The sequence below is a fragment of the Oratosquilla oratoria genome, chromosome 15, assembly GCF_046742065.1.
Source record: "Oratosquilla oratoria isolate Oo_2021 chromosome 15, ASM4674206v1, whole genome shotgun sequence".
NCBI classification, from domain to species: Eukaryota; Metazoa; Arthropoda; class Malacostraca; order Stomatopoda; family Squillidae; genus Oratosquilla; species Oratosquilla oratoria.
Window position 1 is genome coordinate 66,113,382 of NC_134791.1, and position 26,700 is coordinate 66,140,081.

At 39.2% G+C, this 26,700-nt stretch overlaps 1 protein-coding gene across 1 annotated transcript in view; it reads right to left on the reverse strand.

The window, feature by feature from the left end:
* Positions 1-26,700, reverse strand: part of Pgk (phosphoglycerate kinase) — a 150,288-nt gene that overhangs the window by 111,827 nt on the left and 11,761 nt on the right. The window contains exon 2 of the mRNA XM_076198973.1: positions 12,004-12,143. Within this exon, the coding sequence (XP_076055088.1) occupies positions 12,004-12,143 (140 nt within the window). The remainder of the gene's footprint in view (positions 1-12,003; positions 12,144-26,700) is intronic.

Genomic DNA, 26,700 nt, shown 5'->3' on the forward strand with positions numbered 1-26,700 from the left:
GGAAAACTTGGTGGCAGTATTCTTTTCCCCCACCACAGGGAAATCCCCCAATCAGAAAGAGAATATTCAGAGAAATGGTACAGGACAGCAACAAGGGGTTGGGGGACAGCATAACGGAGGGACAGTCGTAGTATAAAAGTGTCATCATTTCTCTATGAACAGAATTTCTTCTATCATAGACAAAATGATGTGTGGCTCTGGTCCGTAGGGGCGCCCCATATAGACCCTAAAGTATCGACTGCATGTTACTTTGCCACAATAACAAGCAGCCAATACCCCAGACGGGGGTATTGGCTGCTTGTGGTAAATTTTTAGTTTCGACCATGAGTGCAATATAACAATAGAAAATTAATTATTAATTTTGTAAATTATGTATCAACGTAATATGCAATTTTGTGAGTGGAAATAAAAAGGTGCTAAAACAGATTTCGTAAGTAACGAAGTCATGTCGGACGAATGGTACACCATGTTTGTTATGATAGATGCCGATGTCGAGGAAATGAAAGGATGATAAATTCGCCTAACCTAAACTAAACTAACCTGTGTTTGATAAATCATTACCTGCAAATTAAATGTCATCCGGCTCGTCCTCGTTGTCGTCGTCGTGAGAGACGTTGACAGACGACAAGATGGCGTCCCGATCCTATGCTACAGACTTCGTTCATTAGCATATTTTCTTGTAGCATGGTATTTTTTACTTTCATTTCCGCCCACAAAATTGCATATTACGTTGATACATTTTAATTTACAAAATTAATAATTAATTTTCTATTGCTATATTGCGCCCATGGTCAAAACTAAAAAAATACCCTGGTATTCAATATGGAATGTCAGCATACGCGGATTTGGTCACATACGGTAATTTCGGGAACATAACTACCGTAAATAAACAGTAAATAAAGCTTTAATGTACTGTATAAAAGAGGGAAATACACGAAAATAAAGATACATGTATTGCTGGACATTGTACATACAGTGCATGTACGTATATGTATACACTTTCGCTTAACGACCAATTCGGTTAACAACGGCACGCTGGTCCCAATTGTCGTCGTTAAACGAGGAGTGGTTGTACTCTCTAAACTGTCTTCATCACATTTTCTATGGTTATCAAAATTCACGGGTGAAAGAGAGAACGATCGATATAAGCGGTGACTATTTTTTATGATGCAAGTATTATGACGCAACATTGTACGTCTGGCAGCTAATGCTGCCCGCGAGATTTTGGCCCGGAGTGAAGTGGATATTCATCACACACCTGCTTCACCGACACTCCACTTTCCAACTTTTTAATCAACACAAGCTTCTGTGATACTGTTAAATTGACTCTTTTTCCTCTTTTCTACAGGACGTACAGGTGCCATGGTTAAAAAAAAACTGTTGAATTATTTCACAAACAACACACAAAACAGGGCCAAAAAGGTCGAAAAACACGGACCAAACAGCTCCACGAGTTCCGGCACAGTTGTAAACAAAGCGACCATAGGTCATCTGGCCAACTGCAGAAACATTGGACCGCGTCCGGTCGCTCCGGAAGCTACAGATTTTGTCCATTGCATCCGAAATCCGTTAAAGCGAGGTCCGTTAAATCGAGGTATGAGTGTATATATATATACATATACATGTACATATATACATGTACATATATATATACAAATATACATCTACATATATATATATACATATATACATGTACATATATATATATACATATATACATGTACATATATATATATACATATATACATGTACATATATATATATACATATATACATGTACATATATATATATACATATATACATGTACATATATATATATATATATATATATATATATACATATATATATATATATATATATATATATCCATATATATATATCCATATATACATATATATATTATATATATACATATATACATGTACATATACAGTATATAATATATATACATATATACACACACACATATATATATATATATATATATATGTATATATATATAATATATAGACATATATATATAATATACACACATATATATATAATATACACACACACATTATATATATATATATATATATATATATATATATATATATATATATATATTCTAACAACCACAATGCACTTTAATTCTAAGCCATCAAAGGCCAGCATGCTTGAAATTGAAATGTGGTACTGCCTAGGACTCGAACCGGGAATCCTCATGACAAGTGCAACTGACTTTCCAACTAGGCCATCAAGAGAGATATAAGCTAAGCGCATTATTTCTTATACATTTGTATGCTCGAGTTACATACACATGTATGAAATTTTTGCTCTCAATCCATGTCCACTATGATAGTACAATTGGAAGTATACGAATGCTGGAAAGTATTTGTACAACACTGAATGGGTTCCAGTGATTAGAGATACATTTTAACAACCACAATGCACTTTGATTCTAAGCCATCAAAGGCCAGCATGCTTGAAATTGAAATGACAAGTGCGACAGTGACTTTCCAACTAGGCCATCAAGAGATATAAGCTAAGCGCATTATCTTTTATATATTTGTATGCTCGGTTCGAGTCCTGGGCAGTACCACATTTCAATTTCAAGCATGCTGGCCTTTGATGGCTTAGAATTAAAGTGCATTGTGGTTATTAAAATGTATCTCTAATCACTGGGACCCATTCAGTGTTGTACAAATACTTTCCCGCGTTCGTATACTTCCAATTGTACTATCATAGTGGAGATGGGTTGAGCGCAAAATTTCATATATGTGTATGTAACTCGAGCATACAAATATATAAGAAATAATGCCCTTAGCTTAATCTCTCTTGATGGCCTAGTTGGAAAGTCACTGTCGCACTTGTCATGAGGATGCCTGGTTCGAGTCCTGGGCAGTACCACATTTCAATTTCAAGCATGCTGGCCTTGATGGCTTAGAATTAAAGTGCATTGTGGTTTTTAAAATGTATCTCTAATCACTGGGACCCATTCATTGTTGTACAAATACTTTCCCGCATTTGTATACTTCCAATTGTACTATCATAGTGGAGATGGGTTGAGCGCAAAAATTTCATATATGTGTATGTAACTCGAACATACAAATGTATAAGAAATAATGTGCTTAGCTTATATCTCTCTTGATGGCTGTGTTAGCGTGGTATGTGCATATCATACCATTATTATTGTACTTGTGTGTTGCTTATTTGGGGAATTATATGTTTCCCCCTCTTTATAAAATTGTCATATGTTTTGTTGTTTGTTGTTTTATTATTTATTGTAATTATGTGTAATCATTGTGTATATTGTAATTATATTGGATATCGCAAATGCAATGCACGTCTTTTGGCGCGAATTGGTATCTTGGCGTCAGTTAGGAGCCAGCTCTCTTTGTATTCACATGCATTAGTTGTCAGTGGTATCAGTGATTACAGTGTATTTCCCACCATTTGACTTTCATTTATTGTATGCACCCAGTACATGGCCTAGTTGGAAAGTCACTGTTGCACTTGTCATGAGGATGCCCGGTTCGAGTCCTGGGCAGTACCACATTTCAATTTCAAGCATGCTGGCCTTGATGGCTTAGAATTAAAGTGCATTGTGGTTGTTAAAATGTATCTCTAATCACTGGGACCCATTCAGTGTTGTACAAATACTTTCCCGCATTCGTATACTTCCAATTGTACTATCATAGTGGAGATGGGTTAAGCGCAAAAATTTCATATATGTGTATGTAACTCGAACATACAAATGTATAAGAAATAATGTGCTTAGCTTATATCTCTCTTGATGGATGTGTTAGCGTGGTATGTGTATATCATACCATTATTATTGTACTTGTGTGTTGCTTATTTGGGGAATTATATGTTTCCCCCTCTTTATAAAATTGTCATATGTTTTGTTGTTTGTTGTTTTATTATTTATTGTAATTATGTGTAATCATTGTGTATATTGTAATTATATTGGATATCGCAAATGCGATGCATGGCTTTTGGCGCAAGTTGGAATCTTGGCGTCAGTTAGGAGCCAGCTCTCTTTGTATTCACATGCATTAGTTGTCAGTGGTATCAGTGATTACAGTATATTTCCCACCATTTGACTTTCATTTCTTGTAGCCACCCGGTACATGGCCCAGTTGGAAAGTCACTGTTGCACTTGTCATGAGGATGCCCGGTTCAAGTCCTGGGCAGTACCACATTTCAATTTCAAGCATGCTGGCCTTTGATGGCTTAGAATTAAAGTGCATTGTGGTTGTTAAAATGTATCTCTAATCACTGGGACCCATTCAGTGTTGTACAAATACTTTCCCGCATTCGTATACTTCCAATTGTACTATCATAGTGGAGATGGGTTGAGCGAAAAAATTTCATATTTGTGTAACTCGAGCACACAAATGTATAAGAAATAATGCGCTTAGCTTATATCTCTCTTGATGGCCTAGTTGGAAAGTCACTGTCGCACTTGTCAGTCATGAGGATGCCCGGTTCGAGTCCTGTGGGCAGTACCACATTTCAATTTCAAGCATGCTGACCTTTGATGGCTTAGAATTAAAGTGCATTGTGGTTGTTAAAATGTATCTCTAATCACTGGGACCCATTCAGTGTTGTACAAATACTTTCCCGCATTCGTATACTTCCAATTGTACTATCATAGTGGAGATGGGTTGAGCGCAAAATTTCATATACAGTATGTGTATGTAACTCGAGCATACAAATGTATAAGAAATAATGCCCTTAGCTTATATCTCTCTTGATGGCCTAGTTGGAAAGTCACTGTTGCACTTGTCATGAGGATGCCCGGTTCAAGTCCTGGGCAGTACCACATTTCAATTTCAAGCATGCTGGCCTTTGATGGCTTAGAATTAAAGTGCATTGTGGTTGTTAAAATGTATCTCTAATCACTGGGACCCATTCAGTGTTGTACACATACACACACACACACATCAAAACGAAAAAACCAAGGACACATACACACACACACATCAAAATGAAAAAACCAAGGACAGAAGAAACCAGGGAGAAGGAAAAAAATTAAAAGTGGCCTATACCAACATTGACGGACTAATTTCAGGACTGAACGAACTCAATGATTATCTGTTAGAAGCAAAACCAGACATAATGGGAATTGTAGAGACTAAACTAAGAGGTGAAATACCATCCATCGTTATTGGACAAGGTCTATACAATTACTGGATAAAAAACAGGGACAAGAAACAGGGAGGGGGAATCATGTTCTTGGCCAAGAAAGACCTAAAGGTGACAAAAATTGCAGAGGGCAAAGGTAATGTTGAACTGATCATGATAAAAGTCGAAGGCAAGAATATGAAAAGCAGAAAGTTTGTGGTGACCTATGTGCCTCCAAAAACGAATGCTTGGAAAGAAAACGAACATACAAAAATGCTAGAAGATACAAGAAAATCACTAAATGAGATACTAATGGGTAAGGGTAATCTGGTAATTATGCGGGACTTCAATTGCAAAGAAATTTGTTGGGACAGCATGACAGTGCAAGGAGGAGATGACTGTGGGGCAATGTACTGCTAGACATGACCATGGAGTACACAATGACCCAGTGGGTCCGTGAAAACACAAGGTACAGAAACAATGAAGAGCCATCAAAACTAGATCTAATATTTACAACAGAACCTGAAATAGTGGATAAAGTCCAGTATGAGACACCAATTGGAAAGAGTGACCATGTACTCATCGAAACTGTACTAAAGGAAGAAATAGACATGGAGAGGAACGAAAAGCATAGGAAAGGAAGATTGATGTACAACAAAACAGACTTTGCAAAACTAAAAGACATTCTTCCAGAATGCAAACTGGGAAAAATTTTATAGGGAAGAGACAACAGTGGAAGAGAAATGGAATATATTGATGGATAATTACAATGAAGGGGTAAACAGGCATGTACCAAGACAAAAGCGAGAGAGTGAGTACATTAAATGTTGGTTCAACAAAAGATGCAGTGAGGCAAAAGACAGAAGGGACAAAGCTTGGAAAAAGTGTAGAAAAGACAAAAAAACAAAGCAAATGGCAAATTTATATAAACTGTAGAAACGAGTATGTTAATGTGAGAAGAGAGGAAAAAAGGAACCATGAGAAGGACATTATAGACAAATGCAAAGATCAACCCAAACTATTCTATCGGTATGTGAATGGTAAACTTAAAACCAAACAGGAAATGGTGAAACTATGCCAAGGAAATATAGAATACACAGAAGATTTAGAGATGGCCGAAGTCATGAACAATCACTTTAAATCTGTCTTCACCAGAGAGAAAATACAAAATTGGGACATAGATAATAACAAGCAATCTCCCCACATGAGTGAGTTTACAACATCACTAAAAGAAATATCAGAACATCTATCAAGACTGGACGTCAGAAAATCACATGGCCCGGATGGTATTGCAAATTGGATTCTAAAGGAGTGCAAAGAAGAACTAACAGACAAAATACACATCCTAATAAATAGCTCACTCAAAGAAGGAAAGATACCCAAGGACTGGAAAAATGCTAACATTGTACCAATATATAAAGGAGGAAACAAGGAAGAACCCACCAACTATAGGCCAGTATCACTAACAAGCACTATAGCCAAAATTTGTGAGAAAATAATCAAGAATAGATGGGTAAAACATCTGGAAGACAACAACATATTAAACCCAAGACAATTCGGGTTCAGACAAGGAAGATCATGCACCACAAACTTAATATGCTTTTACTCAAGACTAATAGACATAGTGCAAGAAAGAAATGGATGGGCTGATTGTGCATTCCTAGACTTGCAAAAAGCCTTTGACAAAGTACCACACAGAAAATTACTAAAAAAAACTGGAACACATAGGAGGAATACAAGGAAACCTACTAAAATGGATGGAGGACTTTCTGACTGGTAGAAAGATGAGAGTAGTGCTCAGAGAAAAATATTCAGATTGGAAAGAGGTGATCAGTGGAGTACCGCAAGGATCTGTACTGGCACCAATAATGTTTGCTATCTATATGAATGACATGGACGAGGACGTGAACTGCTACATGAGCTTCTTTGCTGATGATGCCAAACTGTTAAGGAAAGTAGAAACTGATGAGGACTGTGAAGCACTGCAAGAAGACCTAAATAGGGTATGGAACTGGAGTCAGAAATGGGAAGTGGACTTTAATACTAAGAAGTGTAGCATAATGGAGTTTGGAAAAAGCAAAAACAGAATATCAGGAAAATATACAATTGGAACCAAGGAAGTAAAGAAAGTAGGATCCAAAAAAGATTTGGGTGTAATTATCACGAACGACTTGTCCTATGATATACAGATTAACAAAATTGTCAGGGAGACTTACAACTTGCTAAGATCAATAAAAGTGGCATTTACATACTTGGACGAAGACATGATAAAAAAAATATTGGTTACATTGATAAGGCCTAGATTAGAGTATGCAGCGACATTGTGGTCCCCCAGTACCAAAAAGAATATAAAGAAAATAGAAAGAATCCAAATAGCAGCTACAAAAATGGCACCTGCACTTGCAAACCTATCATACGAGGAGAGATTGGCTAAACTGGAGTTACCGACACTGGAGCAAAGAAGAGAGAGAGGTGACCTATTGACCATCTACAGTATCATGAAAGGCACAGAGATACTTGATAGAGAGAACTTACTTAACTGGGACAAAAGAAACACAAGAGGACATGAAAAGAAAATAAAAAAACATAGCTATAGAAGAGAACTGAAGAAAAACAGTTTTCCACATAGAGTTTTATAGACACTTGGAACAAACTGGATAATGAAATAGTATGCACAAAAACCATTCATGAGTTTAAGAACAAACTAGACACTGCGAGATACAATGGCGGGACATCACGAGCATAGCTCCCCTTCCCGCAAAATACAACTAGATAAATACATATATATATATATATATATATATATATATATATATGCACACACGTACATATACCAAAGGCTTTTTCCCCCTACACGGGGGGTAGCCAAAAAAGAAAAATGCATAGAAACCACTCCCACCCATTCCATTTCCTATATATTCCACTCCCCTCCACCCTCCCTCCTATCTTGGCACCTCGTGGATGACGGGTCATCCCTGCATCCTGTCCACTGCCCTGGGTCAGAAGCAGTGTTGCAAGACAAAGCACATCCACAGCAAGGTTGCTTCATAAATTTGGTGACCCCCCCTCTCCGCCTCCCCATGCAGAAAAGGAGAAGACGGGGAGAAATCCCTTCGGGCTGCGTCAAATTTTTTCTCATACGTACTTCCTCACCCCCCACCCACTCCCCTTCATCCATCACAGCATCATCTATACACAGCATCATCTATACACAACCCCTCTCCATTCACCCCTATCTTCTTTCCTCTCCCGTCCTTCCTACACAGATTTTCTTCTCTTTTGTTATGCCCCTTTCACCCCATCCATCCATCTCATCCTAGGACACCCCCTCATATTCACTCCCTGTGGTGGGGGCAAAAGAATACTGCCACCAAGTATTTCCACTTGGATCGTAAGAGGCGAGAAAAAAGGGACGGGGATTGGGACCAGGCATCCTTCTCCCTGTAGCCCCACAGGGTACATTCCTAAAAAAAGTAAAGGCATAAGAGGGTCTAGGAGTTTTCCAACCAGCACCCTAAGGTTTGGGTCTTTTAAGTGCGTGGATGTGGTACAGATGAAAGTAAAAGGGAAGAGATAGGTAGTATGTTTGTGAGAAGAAAGATAGATATGTTGGCTTTGAGTGAATCTAAGTTGGGAGGGAAGGGAGAGTAAGTTTGGGAGTGTAAGTGCGAGGTTATCAGGAGTGAAGAGAGGGCGAGGGAGAGAAGGGGTGGCTATACTAGTAAGTGAAGAGATAGGTAAACGTGTAGTGGAGTGGAAGGAGGTTTCCTCAAGGATAATGTGGATGAAGGTGAAACTGGGAAAGGAGATGTGGGTTTTTGTAAGTGCATATGGGCCTGGTAGTGAGAAGAATGTAGAAGAAAGGGAGGTTTCTTGGATTGATTTAACCACTTCCATACGGTGATGCCTACGTAGGCGGCATGAGGAGCAAGTGGGTACGTGATGATGCCAACATCGGCATCTTGATTATATTTATTGCAGTTGTACCTACGTAACCTCCATTCTCTCTAAACTGGCTTCATCATATTATCTATGGTTATCAAAATTCACGGGTGAAAGAGAACGAACGATTGAGCACTGACTTTATTTTTTATAATGGGATTATTATGATGCAACATCGCACGTTGGGCAGCTAATGCTGCCAGACGTGCGATGTGCCCCGGAGTGAAGAGGTTAAACAAGTGCATAGGGGGAGAAATGTCAATGTAGTAGTACTGGGAGACCTTAATGCTAGGGTAGGAAATTAACCAATTGACAGAGTGGTTGGGAAATGTGGAGTTCCAGGAAAGAATCGTAGTGGAGAGTTAATGGTGGAGATGTGTCTAGAGAGTTGATGATAGCAAATATAGTGATTTGTAAGAAAGTCAAGCATAAGTACACATGGGAGAGGGTGGTGGAGGGAAGGGTGGTAGATAGAGCATTAATGGACTATGTAGTGGTAGATAGGAGTATAATAGGAAGAGTTAAGGATGTACATGTGCTGAGGGGAGAGGGTGGGGGAATATCAGATCATTTTTTGGTGGAAGGTAAGTTGAGAGTGGAGGATAGACAGAGAAAGAGGAAAAGGACAAAAGGTAGGGAGGTGCTTAGAGTGAACTCTTTAAATGAAAATGAAAAGGAGAAGGAGTACAAGAAGAAGCTGAGAGAGGAGTGGGAGGGAGTAAAGGATAGAGTAGAGTTAGGAGTGGAGGAGAAATGGGGATGGCTCAAGGAGGTAGTCACAAAGTGTACAAAGATGGTGTGTGGAACAAGAAAGACAGGAGAAAATAGAAGGAAGGGTAGTGAATGGTGGGATGAGGAAACAAAGAAGGTTGTAGAAGAGAAGAATCGAGCTTTCACAGATTGGTTACAAAATAAGACGAGGGAGTCATATGAGAGGTACAAAGAAAAGAGAAGTATAGCACAAGGTAAAGGAGGCAAAGAGGAGAGCAGATGTGAAATGGGGCAAGAGTATGACAGAAAATTTTGAAAGTAATAAAAAGATGTTTTGGAAAGAAATTAAGAGGAAGAGGAGGCGAATGAAGTAGAGAAGAAAAGGTAAAAGCTTCAGATGGAGAGATGATAATTGAAGAGAAGGCAGTAAGAGGAAGATGGGCAGAATATTTTAGGGAGTTGCAAGCTATGGGTAGTGGACGTGAAATCAAACGTAATATTTCTGCTATTGTGGCCCTGTTTAGGGCAGAGCATTCTGCAAAGGAAATCTCTGAAAGTACAGGAATTATAATGCATTCAGTGCAATGCTGGAAGTATCTTCAAGTTTTATGTGGATGAAGGTGAAACTGGAGTGGGAGATGTGGGCTTTTGTAAGTGCATGTGGACATAGTATGAGACGAGTGAAGAGGAAACGAAGGCATTTTGGATGTATTTAAAAGTGCTTAGAAAGTTTTGAGTGGAATATCAGTGCATTAGTATCAGGGGATCTCAATGCTGGAGTAGGGAATTTTGCAGGGCCAAGCAAAAATTAGTGTGGGGAGTTGATATTGGAGATGTATTTAGAAAGGGAGTTGATTATAGCAGTGTTTATAAAAGTCAAGCATATTTACACATAGAAAAGAGTGGTTGATATTAACCTCTTCAGTACGGGCCAAAATCTCGCGGGCAGCATTAGCTGCCAGATGTACGATGTGTCGTAATAATTCTCGCATCATAAAATATGGTCACCGCTTATATCGATCATTCTCTCTTTCACCCGTGAATTTTGATAACCATAGAAAATGTGATGAACACAGTTTAGAGAGTATGTCATTATGCAGGGGCAACTACAATAAATATAATCAAGACGCCGATATGGCAGCCTCGCGTATCCACTTGCTCCTCATGCCGCCTACATATGCAGCACCGTATGGAAGGGGTTAATGGACTATGTAATGGTATCCAGAGGAAGGACAGGAAGAGTTCTGTAGGTACATGTTTTCCGGAAAGAGAGCGGAGTGCCGTTTTTTTTTTTTTTTTTTTTTTTTTTTTGGTAGACAGGAAATAGAGTGGATAAGTGGAGAAAGAGGAAAAGAGCAAAAGGTAACAAGGTGCTTAGAGTAAACAATCTGAATGGAAAGGAAAAGGAAAAGGAATACCACGAGAAGCTGAGAGAAGTGTGGGAGGTGGTGAAAGATTGAGTAGAGAAATAGGTCTGTTTCAAGGAGCATCTTCACTTTGCCTCCATTCACTTTTCACTGTTTTGCTATATGACCAAGACAGAAATGGTGATTTCATGAGGCATTTCTGTCTTCAGTGTCCAGTGTCTTCAGAGAAACACAGGCCATTTCCGGGATGACTATAACAAAGCAACAACTGCTCCATCAGACTTACTCGAGGTCTGTTATCAGCAAATTCATGAACATAAAACTTGTGGTACTCCCCCAGGTAGGCGTAGCTCCTCCTTGGGGATCGGTGCCATCTGCATAGAGCTGATGGCCAGGGGTGGTTGCTGCTGATTGGCCCCCAACTCTTGGGGTTGGGGGGTGGTCCCACGACGTAGACATTGCAGCTCCAGGACCAGCTACCAGAAGAGGCTGGACGACCGTGTTGTGAACAGCTGCCCAGGATGTAACACTTCACCCCATACCATACAACACATAATGGAAGACTGCATTATACACAATCATGCACGCAAACAACACAACATACACTCTATAAAGGATTTGTGGGAAAACCCAGTTTCGGCTGTGGCCTTCCTTGGGGAGACGGGACTGCTCGGACAGACAGTCTAGGGAACGACAACAACAACAACAACATAAAACTTCAGCTGTATAAGCATGTGGCACATTTCCCTACTGTTCATTCCACTCATAGGGTAGTCTTAATGTAGATGAGGGAGATGACAATGATGAAGATATTACACTGGTATTACTAATATCCTTGGCAATTTTTCTTCATGCTGAATTTTGCTTACCATCAGGACGTCCAAGGTGCGAGCACAAGACAACACTTTTAGCACCATTGTTCAGGGCATACTTGATAGAATCGAGAGCTGCCACAATACGCTGATTGTTTGTGATCTTGCCATCCTTCATGGGGACATTGAAGTCAACTCTGCAACAAGAAAAATATTCTTCTGTCAGTAGCTTATTCTCTCCCCTCAAAAACTCACAAAAAGTGAATACATCTGTAAGAGTATTTACATTACTGCTAACATAAAAGAATACAAATTAGTTATATACCCTTTTGAACACTACTGCAAAAAACAAAAACAAATCCATACTCTAAACTAAGAAAAATATTCTTTTTCTTTTCAAAGAATATAAAAAAAAAGAGGGTGAGGGGAATTGTGTACAGCACAAGATCTCTGCCAAGTTGTGGCTGATGGTGTTAATGAATACCAGCTATTCAATAGGGCAAGACTTGTAGATTCAAGAAAAGGAAGATTCAATGATTAATGGAAGAAGGTTGACTATCCTGGCAATCTAGCACCCTGTCTCCTGCCCAGTGTCTGGTCCAAGAGCAGCACCCAAAAGCCAAAACTCCAATATTCATTACAAAGTAACACTCCATGTAATGAAGTGATGGGGGTAAACCAGCTTCAGATGTGGAGGTACTTTATCTTGCCACATGGCTCCTGACCCAGGGAGTTAACATATCTGGAGCTTAGAATTCAAAAGACTGAATGAAAAACAGGTTTTTGTTTGTCACAAAGTCACAAAGTGATTTTACATGAGAGAAGGAAGAAAACAAAAAGAAAAAAAAAAAGTGTTATGAAGTTCAATTTTGTTTAACCACTTTGGTATGATGATGCCCATATAGGTGTCATGAGGTGCAAGTATAGGTACACAAGGATGCCGGTGTCGGCATCTTGATTACATATTTCTGCAGTTGTACACGAGTTACCCCTGGATTCTGTGAACTAGTCTGATCCCATTTTCTGTGTTTATTATTACTCAGAGTAAAAGAGAACGAGTCATACAGCAGTGACTATATTTTACAATATGAGTAGTGTGACGAATCATACATTTGGCAGCCGATGTTGCACACGAGAATTTGAATCATACTGAAGCGGTTAAAAACTGTCCGTTTCTGAACTAAGTTCCACATGTATTAACCTAATTAAAGCTATCTAAATGTAGTGTACAGTAAAGGAACTACTCTCATGGGGGTGTGGGGTCATGTCTCGTTTATCAATAATACACTGGTCAATAATTTTCTATTTTGGCCCTAAAAAAAGTAAAGTATCTTTCTCACATATCTTTACCACAAAAACCTGATCCATGCAACCCCTACCTTTCCTAAACCCAGTCTGTTCCTCACCAATTTCTCCCTCTGTTCCTCTCCTAATCCTCTCAATTAAAACCCTCCCATAAGCTTTCCCAACTAAACTGAACAGTTCCCTCTGAAACTATTACACTTATATTTGCCTCCTCTTTTGTAAAATTGAACCATACAGGCACTCCTCCAGTCCTCTGGCACTCTACCCTCTTTTTTAAACATACAACTTCACCAGCTAGTCCACCATCACTGTACCTCCCTTTTTTAGACACACTGCATGACACCCATCCAACCCAGGTGCCTTCCCTGCTCTCATCATTTTAATAACTGCTTTCACCTCCTCTTTTCTTATTTCTCCCCCACTTTACTCATCCATCACTGTCATTTTCTTAGCACCTCCCACTGAAACCACTTTTCCCTCCATATCCTACTCCACATTTAGCAACTCTCTAAAATAATCTGCCCATCCTCCTCTTACTGTTACCTCTTCTGTTACCATCTCCATCTGCAGCTTTTACCTTTTCTTTTCTACTTGATTTGCCTCTCCTTCCTCTCTTAATTTCATTCCAAAACATCTTTTTGTTACTTTAAAAAATTTCCATCATACTCTTCTTCCCAGAGGGGTTCAATAGGGTTCATATCCAGGAACTGACTTGGCCATGGAAGTTTCCTGATCACATTTTGGTTCAACCAATTTTGTGTTGCTTGAGCAGTGTGACAAGGAGCTCCATCTTCCATAAATAGGAAGACATTTTTACTCATTCTACCACTGGAGAATATTGGAACAAGTCCTTTCTTTAATATAAAAACATATTTGCCTGAATTAATGTTTCCTTGACACTCCACTAGCTCTCCAAACCGCACCCCACAACATTATTGAAATACCCCCATGTTTCACTGTTGGCTGCAGTCTTTTGAGGTCAAACTCTTGACTACAGTCTCCAGACCCACACTCTTCCACTGTCAGAAAATAATGTGAATGGTGACTCATCAGAGAAAATGACTGTTCCAATAGGCCACAGGTCTTTCCACCATCTCAACATCCCAATCCTTTCTGTGCTTGATATTGGCTGAACGAAGGAGTGGTTTCCTTCTTGCAGCTCTGCCATAGTAACCCAGCTTGTGGAGATACCTGACAGCTGTTCTGGGACTGACATCAGCTTGTGTTGCTATGTCAGAGGCCTTGCAACGTGGATCCTCTTTGACATTTCTTTTGACAAGAGACAAGGTTCTTTCTGAGGGCCCGGAACGACCTGAATGAGGTTTTGTGCCCTTCTTGCTCTCTCTGGTGAATTGTACAATCACCCTATTAACAGTAGAAAGGGGTATTGACAGATTTTCAGATATTTTGCATTGACTAAGTCCAGCTTCATGTTGACCCACAATACGACCTCGCTGAAATTCAGATAGGTCTACTGCTCCCTTGGTTTGTGACATGCTTTAATCTTGTATGTAATCTGAAACATAAATCTAGGTAAATATAACATTAGGTAAATTTGAATAACATTAAGCATTAAATAAGAGCAGAAATACATTTTCTTGGTGTCTATTCAATTCTGTCATGTGTGTGTAGTATGCCATGTAGTGAATGTCCAGCAATATACTAAAGTGAAAGAGCACGGGGAATGGAAAAGAGATTAGTTGAACACAAGAACAACCTGCGGAATCACAGAATATCAAACTCTCTAGTCATACACACAGATATTTGCTAAAATGGAAAGAGGCACAACCTCTCCGAACAGGCTTAGAGAAGAGAATGAGAAGACTGGTAGAAGCAGCATACATCACACTGGGAGAGGTTACAGACCACAGAGACAGCTTTGACAATCTATCATTGGCTACTGCCAAGCTGGTCCTAGGAGGAGGAATGGACCAATCAGTGTGCTCCATTCTAAGATGCCCAGTGGGATGATTCACAATGACAGTATATATACTATTACTAAACTTTGTCACTCTGAAGAAGACTTGTGGTCGAAACATCAGCAATAATGTTCATACTCCAACCTGCATTTCTTTACCACTTTTTTCACTCAATTGTCTAACCTTTTCTGCAATATGAGCTCATGTTTCCCATGAAAGAGTGTCAATTTTTTATCATGTACCTGTGTAAGACTATTCTTATTATTCTGAAGATGGAAGACTTATGATGACTTGTCTTTGCCCATCCTCCTGAAGCAAGATCTACTGTCAGAAGAATTGAGTACAGAAAGATTAACAAGTGTCAGAATGCTAATGTGCTCAAAATTGGTTGAGCCACAATGGGATCAGGAAACTTCCATGGCCAAGTCAGTCCTCGGATATGAACCCTATTGAACCTCTTTGGTGCATATTAGACCAACAACTTTGCAAAAAGAACAGGACGCCATCTTCAAACTCTGAACTCTTAGGATTACTACAGGAAACATGGCTAGAAATTCCTCAAGATGATATTCTTGAACTAATCACTAGCATGTCTAGAAGGGTCCTTGCACTGAAAAAAGCAAAGGGGATGTCAACCAAGTATTAGTTATTCACTGTGACCATTTATAAGCACTTTAATTGTATCAATTGCTTGTTTAATAAATTAACAATTTCTCTTGGTGTCTATTCAATTCTGTCATGTCTTATATTACACTATTCACGTTAATATCTTAGTCTTTCTTTATGCCTTACGATGTCCTTTATCTTTCCTCTGGAGGAATATGCTATTTGGATGCCAGCTTTGGATAGTGTGTTGGTCAGGACTTCTGCTTTTCTCATACATGGTACCATCAGATAATTCAGAGATTTCCTTTCATTTTTTGCTCTTTCATGTATTTCTTATGCCTTCTTTAATCTGGTTAGCAACCCCACTGGATATAGAAGCTTACAGAAGATATTGAACATGTAGGTAATCTCATCCTCTATATATTCCTTGCTACATATCCTCAGTGCCTGCAGGAAGAATCCAATCACAATTCCTAATTTGGTTCATGTACTATGCTGTGACAGGTAGTGTATGAAGTCATCTTTGCTGGTGGGTTTCCTATACACAGAAAACTTGACACCTTTCTCATCACAATGGATTATGGTGTCTAAGAAAGGTAGTTTCCTATCATCCTCCAGCTCCACTATAAACTTGATGTTTTTGTTCACCATGTTTAGTATATGGGGTTGTTAACCACATTAAAAAGAAAAAGAAATAAACGAAATAGCAATATAGTGTTCCTATTCCAACCTGCGTTTCTCTACCACCCTTTCCAGTCAATTGTCTAACCTTTTCTACAATATGTCAAATGGTGGTGGAAGAAGTAAGGTGCTAAGATAAGAGGGAGGGTGGAGGGGTGTGGAGTGTATTCAGGGATGGAATGGGTGGGAATGATTTTATGCCTTTTTCTTTTTGGCTACCCCCCTTGTAAGGGGGAAAAAGCCTTGGTATATGTATGTATGTATGTACAAACTTTGGAAAATTGACAGTTAAACTCTCAGTCAGCAATTTCTGCAGGGCTGTCAAGCAGAACAGATACTTCCGAAGAGCACGCCCAGGCAACTCACAGGTAAGGAAAATTCCTTCACCAATAGTGCACAAGCTTACATCAAAGAGGCTTGTGACGAGTTATCTAACAATATAGACAAATTGCACAGGAGCATCATGGTTTCACCTTACCCATACCCTTGATGACAAAGCTGTGCAACGAACACATTATACAAGAAGAAACACTGAAGAGAAAATTGTAAACTCTGTTCTAGCAGCATGTGGAACAGCATAGGACATATGGACTTCCTTAAAAACCCCTCTGATGTACATCTTACAGACACGGGAGCCCAAGTACTCTCCCTAGACCTTAAGCTTAATACTGGGTTACACTGAAGCCAATATGGTAAATTCATCAATAAGAACTACAAATGGAACAAAAAGGTTGTAGAAAAAGGGTTTAAACAAGGTGTGATTTCTTGTTAACATGCCCTAGCAGACAACAATGAGTGTCATCTGCCAAGAAGATTCACGAAGGCTTTAGAAAATCTAAGCAGGTGAACAAACATAATAACACAAGCAGATAAAGGTGGAGGAATCGTTGTCATGTGATCAGGATACCTGAATGTCGCCTATACGGCGAGGGAGGGTAGAGGGTGGAGGGGAGTGGAGTGTACTAGGGATGGAATGGGAGGGAATGGTTTTTATGCCTTTGTTTTTTGGTTACCTCCCATGTAAGGGGGAAAAAGCCTTTGGTATATGTATAAATATAACCATTTAACGTTTGGCTAATAGTCTCATTAACTAATCCTGCAAGTTCAATCGAACCTCTCCAGTACATACATACATATACCAAAGGCTTTTTCCCCCTACAGGGGGGGTAGCCAAAAAAGAAAAAGGCACAGAAACCACTCCCACCCATTTCGTTTCCTATATATTCCATTCCCCTCTACCCTCCTCCCTCCCTCTTATCTTGGCACCTCCTGGATGAAGAGTCATCCCTGCATCCTGTCCACTGCCCTGGGTCAGAAGCAGTGTCGCAAGACACAGCACATCCACAGCAAGGCCGCTTCATAAATTCAGCAACCCCCCTTCTCTCCAAATTTATGGAAAATGCTTTTAACCACTTCACTATGGGCCAAAATCTCGCGGGCAGCATCAGCTGCCAGACGTACGATGTTTCGTCATAATACTTGCATCATAAAAAATAGTCACCGCTTATATCGATCGTTCTCTCTTTCACCCGTGAATTTTGATAACCATAGAAAATGTGATGAACACAGTTTAGAGAGTATGTCATTATGCAGGGGCAACTACAATAAATATAATCAAGATGCCGATATGGCAGCCTCGCGTATCCACTTGCTCCTCATGCCGCCTACGTAGGCGGCACCGTATGGAAGGGGTTAAGGAGTCGGAGCACCACATGAGTGACTGCTGTTTAGACATACAATGCAATGTTTCACAATTACATTTACATCAATATCTATATAGGTTAACAAACAAAGTGCAAAAAGTTAATACATTTCATCCATATCCAAGGAGTGGGAAGCCAACGTGCAAGATGTAATGCAGTCTTAGTCGATACAACAATTCAGTACTCTTAGCATTAGGACTAATTATCATCCAATAAATCAGTACACTTTGGAACCTTATATAATTACCATGGAAGTACTGCTTTATGTTCCCACTTTTAATGGGAGCTGAATTTTCCATTCTCATTTTATTCTATGCATCTGATATGTACAAATTCGTTAACAAAAGTGGATAGTGAAAAGGATCTCGGCATAATTATCAGTAATGATCTCAAATCATCTAAATGTATCAATCTCTGAGAAAGCAAATAAGATTCTAGGACTTACTGCACAATCTTTTGACTTCAAAAGTCCATCTCTCATTAACAATCTATGTAAATTGTTAGTTCATCCACATTTGGAATATGCTGTTTCTGTATGGTCACCGAATCTCATTAAAGACATTGACAGATTGGAAAATGTACAACAGCGAGCCACAAAACTGATTCCAAATATCAAAAACAAATCATACAAAAATCAACTAAAACAGATGAATCCGTTTTCCCTAAAACAGCGTAGACTCAGAGGTGACTTAATACAGGTCTTTAAGATTATAAAGGGGTTTGGCAACATCAAAAGTGACAATTTTTACACTGAATGAGAATCCAACAAGAAATAATGGCCTCAAACTATCAGGAAATAGATTAAATTTGGAAGTGGCTAGAAACAACTTCGCCAATCGTGTAGTTAATGAATGGAATGAACTTCCTGCAGGGGCAGTGCAACAGTTCAGTTTGAAGCTTTAAGATTCGTTTAGATAAACATCTAAGCAAGATGCTGTAATGACTGCCATTTATTTTATATTATTTGTTTGTTATTAGTCTGTTTGTTTATTATTTGCTTGATTTTTATTTATTATTAGATATCTGTCAATTCATGATTTACTATTTACCTGTTTGTTTATTATTTAACTAATACCTATGCATTTATTTTATTATCATTTGTTATTATAATTTTTATTTATTTTTTCTTATTTATCATTATTATATTTTTTCTCATCCGACCTAGTTATGGACCAAAAGGTCTCCTGTCAGCATGCTCCACCTTCATAATCCTTTGTAAATAATACAACCCGATATGCACTATATTGATTTGTATAGTTTTATTTCTGACACATGGTCAGAGGCAAGCTAGTATTGTATGACTATAGTGGCTGTTGCAGTACAAAATCTGCCACCGATGTTTGCCATTACGACATAATATAATTTGTTACAAGTTCAAGATTTTTTGTATTGCACGTATCTGTTTTCATATCAACACTTAGAACTGCACTTGTCAAGCTTAAGGGAAATGTCTACCTCAATAGCAGCTGGAGGGAAATGTCTATCTCAATAGCTGTTGAAATCTCAAAAACCAGAATGAAACAGAGGGACTCAAACTTGTGTATAATCGCACAAATCTCAATTATAGGAGAAACTTGTTTGTCCTTATTTTTTTGGCTGGGCTTTAATCAATCTTGTTTAATACTCAACACGCGAAAATTCTGCTCCAATGTATTTCTTTCCACTTGTGGGACATTCATTTGCTGAGGGGTTACTTCAAATTTGCGGAATTTAAATTTTGCCTTGGCATAACTCAAGTCATGGAATTTTTGTTTAATGAAGGGAATGTTTTTTCCTAATTAATATGTTTGACTCATAATATTTACCTATGGATTGTTCTATCCCTATGTTTGTTGATTTGTATATCAATTTGAGTAATTATATTTGACAAGGGAAATGTTTCAACCTCAAATTCTTACATGCACAAAACCTCATTTACTGAGGGATGATGATTTTTTTCATATTGTTCTATTTAGAGAGATCTCATATACCAAGGGAATGGGTCACCCTTGAAACACGTATAACTATGCAGACCTTGTGTGTAGTGGATTTTTGTAATTTCCACCTTTTTAAATGATTTCCTGCTTTCATCACCAAGGGAAAATGTACAACCAAGGAAAAGGAATAACCTTGAATCGCACACATTTTCTTTTATAGTGGGACTGTCAATTCACCAAGGAAAAGGTAGAACCTTGAATCATGCACATTTTTTTTTTTTTTTTTTTTTTTTTTTTTAGCAGGACTTTGAATTCACCAAGGAATAGGTATAACCTTACATGGATGATTGCGTACACCTTTTTCATTTTATTTTCTAGCAAGACTTTCAATTCACCACAGAAAAGGTATAACCTTGAATCACACACGCCTTTTTTTATTCTATTTTCTTTTCTAGCAGGACTTTATATTTCTATGTAGCCCTTTTTCCTAGGTAAAGATATAACATTGAAAAATATCTCAAAAATTAGTTTCCACAAGATTTTCAGTCTCATTTTTCAATTATATCTTGCAACATTTTCATTTTCAAACCAAGGTATTTTTCTTCCTCAAAATATAGATCACATTTTTGCACATACATTTTTCCCATATCTATTTTTGTCTTTTCTTTCAATACCGGGTAGCTATCATTTCTTTTGTGATTTATTTTTTCAACCCTAGGGGAACAGACTTCCTCACTGATTTCATAATTCTCACTTAATGCCATTGAACCTTAGCCTCAATGGTTTTTGTTATTGTTTTGCCTGCACTTTATTCAATATGAGGGAACAGACATCCTCACTGGTTTTGTATTCATGCCCACTTTTTTTTATTCAACTTGAGGGAGCCGACATCCTCACTGGTTTTGTATTCATGCCCGTTCTTTTATTCAACCTGAGGGAACAGACACACTCACTGGTTTTGAATTTATGCCAGCTTTTTTTTTCAGCCTGAGGGAACTGACATCCTCATAGGTTTCTTTTAATATTGCCCACTTATAATGTTTCTAAACTTGAGGGAACCAACATCCTCATGGGTTTCTTTTGATATTGCCTGCTTACACTTTTTCTAAATCTGACGTAACAGACATCCTCATGGGTTTCTTTTGATATTGACTTGCATTTTTTCTAAACCTAAGGAAACAGACATCCTCATAGGTTTCTTTCGATATTGCCCACTTATATTTTTTCTAAACCTGAGGGAACAGACATCCTCACTTATTCAAAAATTCTTATGTTGATCACATTAGACACCCCATTTTAGGAGAGTATGTCATGTATACCGTATTTTCCGGCTTAAAATGCGCATCGGGTTATAATGCGCACCCATGCACTTCGTTATCTCAGTACACAGATAGCGCGCACCGACGTATAACGCGCATGCCCGATCGCCATCTAGCGATAGAATCGAGAACCATGTTGTGCATTGGTCCCTTATTACTTTGTAGCTTAAATAGTTTGTAGGAAATATGATCTAAAAATGTTTATTGAAGGTAAAATATACAGAAAAATTTCGGGATTTTTACAGAAAATGTTCATTTTATATCTTGAGGAAATAATTTGTCTTTACCATTTTTTATTTAATACTGAATCAAACTACAGACTGTTTCGTTTTAGCTTTGAACCTGCAATGACAGTGGTGAAATAGGACAGTCTCTCATCGAGGTGACGTTTAGTTAATATGACTCCCGAAAGAGGGTGTTGTAGTTAGGTGTTTGACACGAGTTTATGAACGGCCGCAACGGAATTTGTACCATACCTAAAGTGAAGCAACAAAGCCAACATAAAAATTCAAACTAGGATGCTGTGAACAAGGGCAAATATCATGAATATTGATCATGTTTCATGGTATTTAGGCCTATTTAAACATGAAAAATAAGATTCGATAGATACCTACCTATACCAAATATTTATATACGGTAGCCCATGCTGGCGTATTCTTTCATGTCACCATGGCTGTTCTTCTTGTTCTCACGGAACGTCACGGAGAAGTGTGCCGTCCCGACTTTATGACGGCCAACATCGTCACGTTGTTGTGAAAAAAATTACACACACAGCCGCAGAATTTTTATCGTAGGCCGTAGATAATGCGCACCACCGGATAACGCGCACCCCCAATTTTTAGGCCCTTCCAACGGAAAAAAGTCGCGCACTATACGCCGGAAAATACGGTACATGTCAATTTTTATACTTCACTAACACTACAGTCTTTCACTGATGCATGCATATACATTGATTTGCACAATATATTTGTATTTCATATTACATATGTTTCACAAATATCTCATACATGCTTATAAAGATTGCCCTATTCTTCTGATGTTATGTTATTTTTTAGCAATTGGTGGTTAATGTATACTAGGTACTTTAATCCCACCACTGCCACCAATGTTGCATTCCCTTGTTTATATGTTTTAAGGGGACCGGCTGGTCAAGAATCGATGAAAATTGGGGAAAAAATGAAAAACTGGGAAAAAAAATTCTACATCTGCGTATGGCAATCGACAGTCTGTATGCGGAGTATTTCATCAAAATTCGCCTTATTTTCGTAGTTATGGCAAATAAACCCCCTCCTCCCCCCAACTCGACCCCATCTTGGCCCTATGATATGTATTGGTCACTACAATATATATATTATTGCAATAAATAACAATAATTTGTAATGATTGAGTGCTATTGCTAGTGACTTCTGGCAACTCTGTCTCTGTACCAGAGGTTATATATAGACCCCAGAATGGGTAGATGCCTTAGAAAACGATAAACAGTAGACGAAAATTGAGTGATACGCTCCACTGCAAGCCACCATCACTCATCCTTTTGTCATTTGACAAGCTGTTATACTATTTTTGAGATGCCACGTCCTCGCAAGCAAACCAAACACCTTCAGGAAGCTAGGAAGAGGCAAGAATTACAAAGTAAGCAAGCTATGACACCCTAATGTAATACATACATACATACATATACCAAGGCTTTTTCCCCCTTACAAGGGAGGTAGCCAAAAAGGGAAAGGCATAAAATCATTCCCACCCATTCCATCCCTGAATACACTCCACACCCCTCCACCCTCCCTCTTATCTGAGCACATCCTGGATGACAGGTCATCCCTGCACCTTGTCCACTGCCCTGGGTCAGAAGCAGTGTCGCAAGACACAGCCCATCCACAGCAAGACCGCTTCATTAAATCAGCGACCCCCCCCCCTCTCCGTCCCCCCATTGCATAAAAGGAGAGGACGGGGAGAAATCCCTTCGGGCTGCGTCAAAATTTTGCTCACACATACTACCTCACCCCCCATCCATTCCTCCTCATGCAATCACATCATCATCCATATACAACCATTCTCCATTCACCCCTGTCTTCTGTCCTCTCCCGTCTTTCCTCAACAGACATTCCCCTCTTCCCCAAAGCCCCCTTCACCCCATCCATCCACCTCATCCTAGGACGTCCCCTCATGTTCACTTCCTCCACATCTGCCTTCCATACCTCTTTTACTAGTCTTTCGTCACTCATTCTTTCCATGTGTCCAAACCATCCTAATATTCTTTCATCAACCCAATCTCCCAGCTCCTTTTCCACCCCTGTTCTCCTCCTCACCTCATTTCTCACTCTAGCCTATTAACCCCCATCATACTTCTCAGACACCTCATCTCAAACACATTCAAACTCCTTCTCTCTTCATCTCTTATGTACCATGTTTCTGGCCCATACAGTGCTGTTGGCACAATCACTCCTTCATACAGTCTCCTCTTAGCATCCATTCCCAAATGTCTATTCCTCATTACACTCTTTAATCCACCAAGGCATTTACTTGCTTCTCTCAATCTACATTCTACCTCCACCTTCACTCCACCTTTTCCTGCCACATTTGCACACAAGTATCTAAAACTATCCACTTCCTCCAGTCGCTCTCCCTTAATGCTCACTTCCAGATTACTGCCACTTTCACCCCTTGTACATCTCATCACCTTACTTTTATCCACATTTATCTTTAGCTTTCTTCTATCACATACTCTCCCAAACTCTGCCACCAACTTCCTCAATCCCTCCTCCGATCCTGCCACAAGCGCAGTGTCGTCCGCAAACAACAGCTGGCTCACCTCCCACTTTTCTCCATTTTCTTTAACCATCTCCAATCCCTGACCCACTACCCTAGCATTCACCTCTCGCACCACACCATCCATGTATAAGTTGAACAGCCAGGGCCACATAACGCATCCTTGACGAAGTCCCACCTTTACCTCGAACCACTCACTCTCTCCATTTCTAATCCTGACACAAGCTCTACTACTCTCATAAAAACTCTTTGACAGCTCCCAGAAGCTTTCCTCCTATCCCATATATCTGCATAACCTCCCACAGTGCCTTTCTGTCTACCCTGTCATAAGCCTTTTCCAGATCCATAAAAGCCCAAAAAACATCCTTCCCCTTTCCTATAGCTTTCTCACATATCTGTCTTACCACAAAGATCTGATCTACACAACCTCTACCTGCCCTAAACCCACACTGTTCCTCACCAATTACTTCTTCTGTTCCTCTCCTAATCCTCTCAATCAAGATCCTCCCATAAGCCTTCCCAACTACACTTAACAAGCTAATCCCTCTGAAACTACTACATTCACACTTGTCCCCTTTTCCCTTGTAAAGTGGAACTATACAGGCACTCCTCCAGTCCTCCGGCACTCTACCCTCTCTCCAGCAAACATTAAATAACCTCACCAACCAGTCCACCATCACTGTACCTCCCTTTTTCAGACATTCTGCATGGCATCCATCCAGACCAGGTACCTTACCTGCTTTCATCATAACAACTGCCTTCACCTCATCCTTCCTTATTTCTCCTCCATTCTCCTCACTCATTACTCTCATTTTCTTCGCATTTCCCACTGCAGCTATCTTTCCCTCCCTATCCTCCTTCACATTTAGCAACTCCCTAAAATATTCTGCCCATCTTCCCCTTACTGCCTTCTCTTCCATTATCATCTCTCCATCTGCACCTTTTACCTTTGCTTCTCTACTTGATTCGCCTCCTCTTCCTCTCTTAATTTCTTTCCAAAACATCTTTTTATTACTTTCAAAATAATAATCTGCCTAAAATGCAGGTGGGGATCAGGAGCCAGAAGACAGAAGATTATATGACTGGACATTTACCTAGTTGTATTTACCTAGTTGTATTTTGCGGGAAGGGGAGCTATGCTCGTGATGTCCCGCCTTTGTATCTTGCAGTGTCTAGTTTGTTTTTAAACTCATGAATGGTTTTTGCGCATACTATTCCATTGTCCAGTTTGTTCCAAGTGTCCAAAACTCTATGAGGAAAACTGTTTTTCTTCAGTTCTCTTCTATAGCTATGTTTTTTTTATTTTCTTTCCATGTCCTCTTGTGTTTCTTTTGTCCCAGTTAAGTAAGCTCTCACTATCGAGTACCTCTGTGCCTTTCATGATTCTGTAGATGGTCAATAGGTCACCTCTCTCTCTTCTTTGCTCCAGTGTCGGTAACTCCAGTTTAGCCAATCTCTCTTCGTATGATAGGTTTGCAAGTGCAGGTGCCATTTTTGTAGCTGCTCTTTGGATTCTTTCTATTTTCTTTATATTCTTTTTGGTACTGGGGGACCACAATGTCGCTGCATACTCTAATCTAGGCCTTATCAATGTAACCAATATTTTTTTCATCATGTCTTCGTCCAAGTATGTAAACGCCACTTTTATTGATCTTAGCAAGTTGTAAGTCTCCCCGACAATTTTGTTAATCTGTATATCATAGGACAAGTCGTTCGTGATAATTACTCCCAAATCTTTTTCGGATCCTACTTTCTTTACTTCTTTGGTTCCAATTGTATATTTTCCTGATATTCTGTTTTTGCTTTTTCCAAACTCCATTATGCTACACTTCTTAGTATTAAAGTCCACTTCCCATTTCTGACTCCAGTTCCATACCCTATTTAGGTCTTCTTGCAGTGCTTCACAGTCCTCATCAGTTTCTATTTTCCTTAGCAGTTTGGCGTCATCGGCAAAGAAGCTCATGTAGCAGTTCACGTCCTCATCCATGTCATTCATATAGATAGCAAACATTATTGGTGCCAGCACAGATCCTTGCGGTACTCCACTGATCACCTCTTTCCAGTCTGAATATTTTTCTCTGAGCACTACTCTCATCTTTCTACCAGTCAGAAAGTCCTCTATCCATTTTAGTAGGTTTCCCTGTATTCCTCCTATGTGTTCCAGTTTTTTTAGTAGTTTTCTGTGTGGTACTTTGTCAAAGGCTTTTTGCAAGTCTAGGAATGCACAATCAGCCCATCCATTTCTTTCTTGCACTATGTCTATTAGTCTTGAGTAAAAGCATATTAAGTTTGTGGAGCATGATCTTCCTTGTCTGAATCCGAATTGTCTTGGGTTTAATATGTCATTGTCTTCCAGATGTTTTACCCATCTATTCTTGATTATTTTCTCACAAATTTTGGCTATGGTGCTTGTTAGTGATACTGGCCTATAGTTGGTGGGTTCTTCTTTGTTTCCTCCTTTGTGTATTGGTACAATGTTAGCGTTTTTCCAGTCCTCGGGTATCTTTCCTTCTTTGAGTGAGCTGTTTATTAAGAT